Source organism: Schistocerca cancellata, chromosome 1, assembly GCF_023864275.1.
Source record: "Schistocerca cancellata isolate TAMUIC-IGC-003103 chromosome 1, iqSchCanc2.1, whole genome shotgun sequence".
Classification (NCBI taxonomy): Eukaryota; Metazoa; Arthropoda; class Insecta; order Orthoptera; family Acrididae; genus Schistocerca; species Schistocerca cancellata.
The window spans coordinates 369,930,287-369,943,497 of NC_064626.1; the positions used below are offsets into that span (position 1 = coordinate 369,930,287).

Genomic DNA, 13,211 nt, shown 5'->3' on the forward strand with positions numbered 1-13,211 from the left:
ATCACAAAGAAAGCAGGTGTTGACAGATGTGAAAATTACTGAACTATCAGTTTAATAAGCCACAGCTGCAAAATACTAACACGAATTCTTTACAGACGAATAGAAAAACTGGTAAAAGCCGCCCTCGGGGAAGATCAGTTTGGATTCCGTAGAAATGTTGGAACACGTGAGGCAATACTGACCCTACAACTTATCTTAGAAGAAAGATTAACGAAAGGCAAACCTATGTTTCTGGCATTTGTAGACTTAGAAAAAGCTTCTGCCAATGTTGACTGGAACAATCTTACAAATTCTGAATGTGGCAAGTGTAAAATACAGGGAACGAAAGGCTATTTACAATTTGTACAGAAACCAGATGGCAGTTTTAAGAGTCGAGGGACATGAAAGAGAAGCAGTGGTTGGGAAGGGAGTGAGACAGGGTTGTAGCCTCTCCCTGATTTTATTCAATCTGTATATTGAGCAAGCAGTAAGGGAAACAAAAGAAAAATTTGGAGTACGTATTAAAATCCAGGGAGAAGAAATAAAAACACGCCGGTCCTTACATTTCAAACCCTACAGCACTGTACGCAATTCCAATTCATGGAATGCTAAAGTTTGAAAATCAAGACAGACGACAGTAAAAATTTGTGAAAAATATCAGAAATAGAAAAATGCACGTTGTATATCTAGTTTTGTTATAAAATGCTTGAACAAAATTAAAACCATCTTCCCCACCAACATAATAGCACTTTCAAACAGTTATTTTGACTGCGAAATACCAATTTTGCATTACATTTACTCTACGTCAACAAACGTTTAGAACATTTACGTGTCAAGGACTTTTTGAGCTTTAGTGTAGATAGGTTTAACTTCATGGTTTCTCACATTTTGCCCAGAAAAATATTGCTGCCTCTGGTTAGGGCCTGTAACTTCCCCAAGTACGACGACGACCAAATAATACCTCGTGCATTTATTCAAAATTCAGGAAAAGTTTCTTGAAGAAAATAATTTATACATGACTAAAAAAATGTCATCTTATTTTTCTGAAGAAATATTATCATAGTTAAAGTTAAGCCATTAATGCCATTTCTCACAGTTTGAGTTTTTACATTTTCAATCATCAAGACAGTTAACTTCCTATGATTACTCATTTTCAAAACAATTCTGAAGTTTGCAACAATTTCAAATTATTTTATTTTTCCAAATTAAAGATGAAAAGGAAGCTCAAAATAATTGTGTGTGTGTGTGTGTGTGTGTGTGTGTGTGTTTTAATCACAGCTCATAGTATTATGAACAAGGCTTTTTTTTTATCAGAAGTAAAAAGTGCCATCATGTTTAGTTTTTAGTTACAATTTTCTTTTATTTTCCCTTTTTAAAAAGTACTTCGTTTAGAAAGGCCTACAATGTTTTAACAAATCAACAGAAAATAAAAATACTGTATTTAATTTTTTCATAGAAATCATATGGGACTTAAAAACATGTTTTTCCCCCATCAACTTTGAAATATTGATGTGACACGTTCAGTCTTGGACCTGTATTATTCATGTTGAAAATGGTCCAAACATCCCAGGCTATGCAACAGATCACTGTCACCATAATCAATATTCTACAAGGGAGCATTATCACACTTAACCACATCCATAGAGCCACAAAGAGTGACATATAAAAACAATGCGTATCAAATCTAGATTGTCTGACAGCAATGCTGGTCCAGTGCCTTTGCAGCTGCACCTTCCTGTTTCAAACTGGTATGTCTAAACATTTATTATTTGATTTGAATTCAATAAACTGAAGCCATGGTTTCCAGAAAATAGAATAAGACAATATGAATGTCTCAACTGGTGAGGACCATATGGTAGTACAAAACAGTGCAGCTAGTCTCCTGTACAGCAGACATTTACAACAATATAGAATGCCATTAATAAGGTAAATTTAAATTTCTATTACATATATAATGATCACAAATGAACATAACAAAATTCTTACACACTTCACATTCAACAATTTCAAAATGTTGGAAAACAACTAATATGTAATCTTTCTCACTGAACAATTTAATTTAACTCACTCTCAACTATGCCACAGCACTACAATTTGTGCAGCATGTTTGAGCAATTTAATGGTCAAACATATAAATTTCTTCTGGTACTAGGCTATATAAAAATTACAGACTTAAGTTTTACAGTCATTTGTAGACCCCGCACAATTTATTCTGAAAACTGGACATATCCGAAGCTAAGAATAAAAAATAACGCTCATTTGTCTGTTTGTAACAGTCTAAAGTTTATTAATTTCAGTTCTTATAGCTATGTCACTCGATATTTCTGGAGCGCAGCAATTAATGGAATTAATTAGAAGACAAAGTTTGTATGTTCATTAGGATCAGTGTCGGCGATTAACTAATGCCAAATACATGAAATGGTACACAGTAACGCGTGAATAGCAGAAAACCTTGTTACTTCAATTATGGTACACAGTAAACGCTTTAATAGCAGAAAATCTTGTTACTTCAATTCTCTCTTTATATATTCTCTGAAATAGCAAGGACATGTAACATTTGGCGTGTTTCTCCGATTCAGCAATAATCTAAGAGGTGTTACGACAGGCATACACCTTACAACGACGGGTTGTCTCATAAGTGGCAAACCCAACTGGGTAGATATTGTGCTCAACTAAGCCATATAAATCTCTCGAACAGTAAACGCCAAACATGCGTTTGACACACGAAGCTTGTTTAGATGCCTGGAAAAATCGCTTTCATTCATCCTGGTGCATTCGAAATTAAGCCACAAAGAGTCAGGCTACGAAATTAATGGGCAAACAACTGAATTTGCAGACCATAAGTGTGCCAGGAAAAAATCCAAACAGGAGGCACAAGGCACCTATGCAATGGCTGCCATGCTTTCCAAAACATTGAGCTATCACATTAAAACTATTATACTAACGAGCATTAATATTGCATTGCTAACACTCACCCTTATTCTTCGGCATTCTGAAAGCGAGGTGATTTCACCAGAAGTTATCCAGACAAACAGTATAATGCAAATAGACAACGAACCAATTTCACAACCATACCAAACTGCGAAGACACTACTCTTCGAAGGATCGAAATTAGCAACTTAAGCGATGACATGAAATCATTGATACTAATAACAGAAATATTATAAAAATGAATTAATTATTCTTCAGTTTTTAGTTACACGATTATGTACATTAAAAATTTATTTTTTGTAAATAATGTTTTTAATTTGACTCATAAGCAAATGACTCTCGCAGCGCGGCGAATAAGCGTTCCTTATAAACATAAATAGTTGGGGGTGCGATAAATTTTATTAACTTTGTGATCGTAATTTATCTGAATGTTTCAAAATTTATTTTGGGAATAAGTTGTAAGCGTAAGGGAATGCTGTGCCGATTTCAGCAGTGTGGAACAGAGACATACGTATTAACATCGAAATCCGAACGTGAGTCCAAAGAAAATGACACTTGTATAGCACTCCCGTACAACAGTAATTAAGAAACAGTTGCACAATATTCCTGGTACAAATTACAAATAAAAATTCATATTTATATGAATGTGTACAGAAGTCATCAGTATCTAATAACACTGAAGTAGATCCGTTTATTTACTTATGACAAAGTTCAGTATACGTACTGTAACTGTAACCGTAGCTAGGCAGTTACAGCAAACATTCCCAGCAAAATTTGCGAAGATCAGAATACATTGCAAACAATTTGGTAGTTAAATAAAATAATGAGAAAAGAATGAAAGAGAAACCTGCAGAAAATACTCTCACTTCATAATTTGGTAAGAATTTGGCTGTTATCTCCCAAATCAAAAATTCTCAGGACATTGACTGTTGAAACAATATTCGCGGTACCGTGAACGTTTATTTCTTCAAAAGAGCCAATAGATAGCAAATGTAAAGATTTAGATATGAAGAAGTTTGTTACCGAAGCTATACTTCCTTTGACAGTACGCCCGTATGAGCAGAAAACCTAGATGAAATATTTAAGTTGTAACTATTTAGTCATATTTTGTGTCGTCGCCGCATGATGATGAATTAAAACAGGATAACATCATATAATTTTAATGTATGCAAGCACACGACAAATGAATATTATGCCCCCAGGATGATACATATGCATGGGATATACATACTGATAAATAACACAGAGAAATGAGCTAAATCTTCCGTACTACTACACTGTGCTCAGTGGTGCAAGTCGGTGGCTTCTGACATGAGGCTCTGCTGTGGCTGTTGGTGGGCCAAGTGTAAGGCTGTTCTGTGGCCGCAAGTGGCCCCGTAGAACTCAGCAAGTTAAGAGTAGTATGATTTAAGCAGCAATTATCCAAGTGGTGACTACTTTAAAGTTCTTGTCACTTATCCTTGAATGCTCATGAATGGTCGATACCAAGGGCAGTTCAGACGGACTTTAGAAGTATCCTTGAATGCATGGATTGTCAGCAGTTTGTTTCTCTCATAGAAATGTTGAAGTATCTAAAGTGACAGAAGGTTGTATGAGAGTGACGTCCATCACATAGAAATATTTGTAAAATCTCAAAGACCAGGCCTAGTGTCTCGAAAAGTTTGAGGTTGTCCTGCAACTATATATTTATATTCATTGTGGCTCCTGATACATTGACTGTATCAGTTATTTATAGAAAAAATGCCTTAATAGTTACAACTATAGTCAAATAAAGATAGGAAATCTTTGGATTAATTGAAAGCTCCAATGTCACTTTGCCAACTCACAACTAGACTGTCACCTTTCCATCTAACCTAGACGTCAGGTTACACTTTAGATTAGTCTGCACCACAACCTGCACACAAAAAGTATTTTCAGCATGCAGTTCTTATTCTGTTTGTGCACATAATATGTCACAAACCACATCACTGTTATGTCACATGATTAAGATATCATATAGTATCAGTAGGTTCAGTTAACTCAGATCCATCACTTTCCAAGAACTACCAAATACAGATCCCTCCATTTCTTACTGACTGATTTGTAGATTTTTTTGCATATTTAGTTGATTATGATAGTACAATGTTGACTGCTTTATGTAAGTTATACTTTTTTTTTTTTTTTGCATTTCACAATGTGTTACAAAAGTTTGCTAAGCAGACAAGTTACTTATACAATGTGAAACTCTCCACTATAGTTCTTGCCTCAAGAATGAAACTTATCTGTGCTTCCTCACACCCGAACTTCTTGCTTTGACACACACACACACACACACTCTCTCTCTCTCTCTCTCTCTCTCTCTCTCTCTCTCTCTCTCTCTCTCTCTCTCTCTCTCTCTCCCCATTCAGAGACACATGAAGGTGTTTCTTGAAGTTTATTTTCCATTTTATTCCCATCTACATAAATTACCTTCAAGTTAAGTGTTTTAGAATTTAAAAATGTTAATGTATTATAAATAATTCAGGACTAAAGAAGGCCATTCACCAGATAACAGAATTATTGAGTCTTCGACAAGCACAGACAGAACTTTCTGTGTGCCTGTCGATGAATCAGTGCTTCAGCTATTTGGTGAGGGGTCTTCTTTACTCCAAAATTATTTAAATTTTACTAGAGGATTACCAGAGACTGGTATACCACGCATCTGCTTTGACCAATGATGTTATCACAATGCCGAAAACCACTGTTTTGAGCATATCCAAAATGGCTGCCAAAACATTGATTGTAACACCTGCAAAAATATAGATAGCACACAAACCAGTTCAGTGTCAAAATCAAATGAAATTAGTGGGACAACTGCAAGAAATGGGAGGGTTTTGGGTGGGGAGAAGCCAAGAATTCAATAATAAAAACAAAAACGTCATTCAAGATGCAACATTCTGCAAAAAACAAAACACTCAAAAGTGCCAAAATATAAAAGCAAACAAAACCTTACAAAACACACCGTAAGATCACATCATCCCAAACTCCAGTTAACTTATATAGCTCAACCGTAGACCAGGATTCAGGATTCAATTTTCTGCCTATGTTTTACCTTCAGTATACCTGTATGTGGAACACAGCTACTGTTACATCTAATAATAAACAGCAATTTTAAACTTGTTTGAAGTATTTGTTGCCCCCCCCCCCCCCCCCCCCCCCCACACACACACAACTACAAAAGGTACACTATGTGATCATAAGTATCAGGACACCCCCAAAAACATACGTTTTTCATATTAGGTGCATTGTGCTGCCACCTACTGACAGGTACTCCATATCAGCGACCTCAGCAATCATTAGACATTGCGAGAGAGTAGAATGGGGCACAGACTTCGAATGTGGTGAGGTGACTGGGTGTCACTTGTGTCATATGTCATATGTGAGACTTTCCACACACTTAAACATCCCTAGGGCCACTGTTTCTGATGTGATAGTGAAGTGGAAATGTGAAGGTACTTGTACAGCACAAAAGTGTACAGGCCAACCTTGTCTGTTGACTGACAGAGACTGTTGACAGTTGAAGAGGGTCATAATGTGTAATAGGCAGACATCTATCCAGACCATAACACAGGAATTACAAACTGCATCAGGATCCACTGCAAGTACTATGACAGTTAGACGGGAGGTGAGAAAACTTGGATTTCATGGTCGAGCAGCTGCTCCTTAGCCACACATCATGCCGGTAAATGCCAATTGACGCCTCGCTTAGTGTAAGGAGTGTAAACATTGGATGATTGAACAGTGGAAGAATGTTGTGTGGAGTGACAAATCGTGGTACTCAATGTAGCAATCTGATGGCAGGGTGTGGGTATGGCGAATGCCCCGTGAACATCATCTGCCAGCATGTGTAGTGCCAACATAAAATTTGGAGGCTTTGGTGTTATGATGTGGTTGTGTTTTTCATGGAGAGAGCTTGCACTCCTTGTTGTTTTGACTTACGTGACTTAATTCCTTTGGCACCTGTGGGGGCATAGGGCATCCAGGAGAACTCACCATCCGTCTCTGTCTTTGGCCATTTGCCTCAATTCTGCCCAGGTCTTGCCAACTCTTTTTGCTTCCCCTTCCACTGTCCTCTTACATGTGCCCCTAAGTATTCCTCTCTTCCTTGTTCCCTGGGGCTTCCATTCCAATGCTTTTTTCTTGATGGCTCCATCTGGTTTGCTCCAGGTGTGCCCAACCAACCCCACTTTCTCTCTCATATCTGGTCTTCTATAGGCATCTGGTTTGTTATTTGCCAGAGCTCCTCATTACACATTTTTTCTGGCCACCAGATATTCTTGTGCGTCAAGGACATCTATTTACGAAGCTTTGTAACTGGGATGTTTTCTTTTTATCCTTTTTCCAGCTTTCGCTGGCGTATAGAAGGTCAGCCTTCACATTTGTATTAAAAAATACAGATTTTTGCTTTTTACGTGATATTTCTATTTTTCCATATTGAATACTATTGTATTAAGGCAGCATTTGACTTTTTACTGCAGTTTTTCACGCTATCTCCAGCTCCACCATCTCCCATCACTATACTGCCCAGATACAGGAACGAGTTGACAGTCTCCACCCGCTGCTCCCCTATTAACAGTGGCAACTCCATGTTCCCTGAATTTACTCTCATTTCCTTTGTTTTGCCTGTATTTATCTTGAGGCCAGCAGTCTCTGCTTCTTCTTTCAGCAAGTTTAATTTAGCTTGCATATCAGTCAGCCTTTGAGCTAATAAAACTATGTTGTCTGCAAAATCCAAATCCTCCAGACGTTCATGGATCCCCCACTGGATTCCTCATTTCCTGCCTGCTGTGACTCTTTCATAACTGAGTCTAGAACAAGTAGAAAAAGTGTTGGTGGAAAAATGCATCCCTGCCAGACTCCAGTTGTTACTTTTATCGGCTCTGTCATATTTCCCTTGTGGAGTATGCAACATTTGTAGCCATCATATAGAATTTTTATGATGTTTAAGATCTTCTGTGGTATGCCATACTTCTGCAACACCTGCCAGAGCACTTTATGTTCCACAGACTCGAAGGCCTTTTGAAAATCAATGAATGCCAGGTACATGGTTGTTGAAATTCTTTGCTTTGCTCTAAAATGATCCTAAGAGTGTTAATAAGATCAACACAACTGCATTGTGCCCTAAAACCAGCCTCTTCTTTACGCAGTCGCTTTTCAAGAGACACTTTAATTCTATTTAAAATAATTCTGTTCAGGAACTTACTGGGCACTGACAACAATGTAATACCATGCCAGTTGTTAGAGTCTTACGAATTTCCCTTTTTTGGGAGCTTTACCACCAAACCATTTTTCCACTCCTTGGGAGATTTCTCTTCGAGCCAAATATGCTTCAGCAAGGGATGGAGCATTTTAACAGTACTTTCAATATCGGCTTTTAAGAGCTCCAGTGCTATGTTGTCTAGGCCTGGAGCCTTTGTATTCTTTAGGGTTTACAAAGCAATCTTAATTTTGTCTGTGTGGGGCACTGCAAATTTATATCCTGATCGTCTTCAACTTCCTCTGGAACATCTCTTACCTGGTCCTCTTGGTTGTCATCACAATTGAACAGTTCTGTGAAGTGCTTCTCCCATATCTGCAGCTGTGCCTGTTGAGTTTTAAGCATCACCCCATCTTTGTTCTTAACTGGTCCTTCACATCTGAAGTTCTTCGTTGACAACTGTTTGGTCATATTGTAGGGCTCTTTCATATTTCCTTGTCTTGCTGCCTCTTCTGCTGATTTTGCTTGCTCATCTATCCATTTTCTTTTATCTTGACGTAGCCATATTTTCACTTTTTTGTTCACCTCCATGTATTCTTTATGCACTTCGCTCTTCTGCGCTCTTGTCTTACAAACATTTAACTTAAGTTTTAGTTCTTTCCTGTGGCTGATTTCATTCCATGTAGCATTGGAGATATATTCCTTCCTTTGATGTGCCTTAAATCCTAAGATTTTTCTCCCACATCTAAATAATTGTCTTTGATTTATTGCCAACATGTTTCAATTTCCTCTTCCATAATGTTTTCTTCAGAGAAGATTTGGAATCTGTTTTGTAGTTCAAGGGCAAATGTTTCTTTGATCTGTTGGCCTTTTAACCTTGCCATATCTATTTTCTTGCTCCTGTGATTGAGTTTGGTTCTATTTGCCACTATCTTCAGTCTGAATTCCTCCAAAACTAGGTGGTGATCACTTCCAATGTCTGCTCCTCTTCTATTTCTGACATCTAACAGAGAGTGTCAGAACTTCCGGCTTATGACTATGTGGTCTATTTGATTTTTGGTAACATGGCCTGGAGAAAATCACATTATCTTATGGCAGTTACGATGTGGAAACAATGTGCCTCCAATGACTAGGTCATGTTCAGTGCACGTATCTATCAACAGTTCACCATTTACATTCCTGATCCCCACGCCATTCACACCCATGATACGTTCAAGCCCTTCATTTTCTGAACCAACTTTTGCATTCAAGTCACCCATTAAAATTTTTGTGTCCCTAGAATTTTTTTGTCTAAGGTCTCCATTAAGCTCTACATGAAATGCATCTTTTAATTCTCCTTTAGCTATTTCAGTAGGTGCTTAGCATTGAATTACAGTGATGTATCGCACATTTGTTTTAAAGCGTGCAATTATTATCCATTCTGAAACTGGTTTCCACTCCAGTAAGCTCTTCTTGGTGCTTTTGGATAGTAAGAACCCTACACCATTCCTATGCATCGCATCCTCACCTATCTGACCCGCATACAGCAGCACTCCACCATTTTGTGTTTGGAATTCCCCAGATTCTGGCCACCTTATTTCACTTAGTCCCAATATATCTAGTCGATAGTTCCCTATGTCTTTTTCAACCTGTCTTAGCCTCCATGCCTCTCTCAACATTCTTACACTCCAGAACCAATACGGGTTTTCCTTTTCAGGCCAAAGATCATATCCTTAAGATCCATCCAGCTGTTTGTCCTTTTAGTTTCTGTGATATGTGTTTTTTGGTGGTGAGGGTTATCAGTCCACAGCCCCCGAGTGTTCTTGTGAGGCTGCCACCTCATGGCCTGGACACCTGCCAAGGTTTTATTTCAAGACCTTACCCCTTAGATAGCTTGTTTTCACCACGACTACAGAATGCTATCCATCCCTTCACAGTAAGGCCTATGTGCATCAACATTGACCTGGTTTCCAAGGATCTTCTGCTGTCCACATTAGGGGACTGTGTCTGCTGCCACACAGTCACAGAGAGGAAAAGGAAAGGAAGGTAGGGTATAGGATGGGATAGAATAGAATAGGACAGGACACTAGACGGGACATTATGAGACACACTTCGTCGGGATCCTCTATGGAGACACGTCCGGCTTGGGAGGCCCGGCTGGTAGTTGCACTACCACCAGTATAGCCCTCCACTTCATTGGATCACACAAACCCCCTTGCCCACATAGCCAGTGTTTCATTAAGGTGGTGTCTCCTGAGGGGGCCTTGTTGTTTTGCTTGGCACTATCACAGCACAGGCCTACATTGATGTTTTAAGCATCTTCTTGCTTCCCACTGTTGAAGAGCAATTCGGTGATGGCAACAGCACCTTTCAACACGATCGAGCACCTGTTCATAATGCACGGCCTCTGGCAGAGTGGTTACACAACAACAACATCCCTGTAATGGACTGGCCTGCACAGAGTCCTGACCTGAATCCAAATTCATGCCAGGCCTCACTGACAGACATCGATACCTCTCCTTAGTGTAGCACTCCATGAAGAATGGGCTGCCATTCCCCAAGAAACCATGCAGCCCCTGATTGAACGTATGCCTGTGAGAGTGGAAGCAGTCATCAAGGATAAAGGAGAACCAACACCATAATGAATTCCAGCATTACCAGTGGAGAGTACCATGAACTTGTAAGTCATTTTCAGCCAGGTGTCCGAATACTTTTGATCACGTAGTGTAGTATCCCAATTTCCTGTTAACCTGTATAGCTCAACCCTATACCAGGATACTAATAAACCCCCTACGCAACTATAAAAGCTGCTATCCCAAGTTTCCAAGCTGGTGCTGGACGAGGCCATCAGTCCTCTGTTATTGCGAGCACTTTGGATGCTTCAGTGATTACAGTAGGACATGACAATGGAACATTGTAGGTTACAGAGAACTGAGATCTTGGGTTTAATCAAGCAGATTGCAATGACAGAAGGTGGTGTTCCCAAGTGGGATGAGGAGAGGGGGTCATCATCATGGTTCTGAAAGGTTTTATGGGGCGTGCCACAACTTCACCTACTTTACCAACCTGTTCATCTCATAGTATGTCAGGTCTAGTGGTAAAGAATGTGCCTGGAAAATGAGATGTCACGGTATTAACACTTTGTGTATGGTTCACGTAGATTTATGTGTTTTCCTGTCCGACTGTTGTGGATGGATAACGTAAATTTACATTTCTCATTGTGCATTCATTTTTGTAGACCTGTTGCTCATGCCAGTAACGATTTCAATTTTACTAAAAGTTATATCTGAACTGGAGGGCTCAGTGCAGTGAACAACAGTATCAACTTATTTTTATCTTTTGTTCTACTGCCAACAATCAGTACCGTGAAATATTTGGTTCTGTATATAGTTGTTGCCTTGTGTGGTATGGTGCGAAAACAGTTGATGGTAGGTGAGATTCTTGCCGAACTGTTTGCTGTCAATTGTTATGATGTACCAAGTGATTCAGATAATGTTACTAATAGTGGTAGTGGAAGTGAAGGAGAAAATAATATGATTCTAGTCAACCAAAGTATGATAATTGTGAACGATTTATATTATGAAGCTTCTGACAGTGAAAACTGGCTGAAGATGGACAAGACCATTATTTTAGCAACATGTAGAGGAATTCCAGGTGTAAAAACCCTTCCCAATGTGATCAGTAGTGTTATAAGCACCACGGAATTATTTCTAGGGGATGAATCATTAGATCAGATGTCGACACAATCAAACTTATATTACGAACAAAACAAAAACCATTATAAAGAATCTTCCAAATGTCATTTTTGAACTGAAAGAATTTCTGGGCATGATTATCTTGATGGGGAAAATTAAAAAAGATTAATCAATAGATCCTCTAATAGAGACACCAATTTTTGGCAAGCTAATGAGCAGAAATCGATATGAGCAGATATGGATATTGCGGCATTCCAGTGACAATTCCTTACAGAGTGGTCAGGAAAGCAGGCTTTACAAGATTGAAGCAGTGCTGAAGTACCTCATCGATTGATTTCAGACTGTATACAAACCTGAACAGGAACTTTCTCTTGATGAAGGAATGATATCATGTAGAGGGCGGCTTCATTTCCAGACATATATCCTGGAAAACTTATCAGATGTGGTTTGCTTGTTCTTACGGATTGTGACTTGCAAGTGGCTATATCTCCAATCTAAAAATATACGCTGGGGGAGGAGAAAAGCTTCAAGACACACTCTCTCTCTCTCTCTCTCTCTCTCTCTCTCTCTCTCTCTCTCTCTCTCTCTCTTTACTTTCACCTCACCTTATTGTGTGGCACCACGTTTATCATATCAACTGTAACAACAGTACAGCTATTGTCAAAACACTTCCAGAAAAGAAAACAAGAGTTTGTGATAGATTACAAATCAATAGAGGTCTCCCTCAGTGTCTACAAACAGAAGCCAAATCTCCAAAGAAAGGTGACACTACATTTCGAAGACAAGGTGACATTTTGCTGCAGGTATGGAAAGATGAAAGGGAGATGAGAATGATAATAACAATTAATGGTGCATCCTTGGTTGTGATAAGGGGGAGGGGGTGGGGGAGGGAGAAAGGGAAAAAAAACACAAGAGGAAATCATACAGAAACCAAAATGTATTCTGATGTACAATAAATTTATGAAAGGCGTGAACAGAGCTGATACATATCTTTCATATTGTTGGATAATGCGAAAAACCAATAAATGGTGAAAGAAAGTGGCTTTATTTCTAATAAATTGTGCTTTTGTAATGTGTTAAATTGTGGACAGACCACCAAATTTTTGATCTGCTTTTAACCACTAGCCTTCACCTCTCAAAGTTGTAAACATTCTCCGGAAATGACACATGGTTCGGATTCTAAATTAAACTGTTGATCCCCTTTCCTGGTAGGATTACCAGGATAAGTTTGGAACACAGGGAACATAGAAGTTGCCAAAGAGACTTCCAGTTGAAAGATTTGCAGTAAGCCGTTGAGCAACACGGAATTATTGTAACTCAGAGTAGCATATACTGCACCCAGCGTGCTCATTTATTTGGTGGATGTACTCCAGCTGTTGTCTTCCCCAGAAGCTTTTAACATCTGTAACTTT

At 38.8% G+C, this 13,211-nt stretch overlaps 2 protein-coding genes across 2 annotated transcripts in view; one reads left to right on the plus strand and one right to left on the minus strand.

The window, feature by feature from the left end:
* Nucleotides 1-3,109, minus strand: part of LOC126174900 (eukaryotic translation initiation factor 1A, X-chromosomal) — a 37,878-nt gene extending 34,769 nt beyond the window's left edge. Inside the window, exon 1 of the mRNA XM_049921328.1 lies at nt 2,955-3,109. Within this exon, the coding sequence (XP_049777285.1) occupies nt 2,955-2,970 (16 nt within the window). The 5' untranslated portion in view covers nt 2,971-3,109. The remainder of the gene's footprint in view (nt 1-2,954) is intronic.
* A 137-nt stretch (nt 3,110-3,246) lies between these two features.
* Nucleotides 3,247-13,211, plus strand: part of LOC126174890 (intraflagellar transport protein 88 homolog) — an 87,468-nt gene continuing 77,503 nt past the window's right edge. Inside the window, exon 1 of the mRNA XM_049921316.1 lies at nt 3,247-3,443. The gene's annotated coding sequence lies outside the window, so the exon portion shown is untranslated. The remainder of the gene's footprint in view (nt 3,444-13,211) is intronic.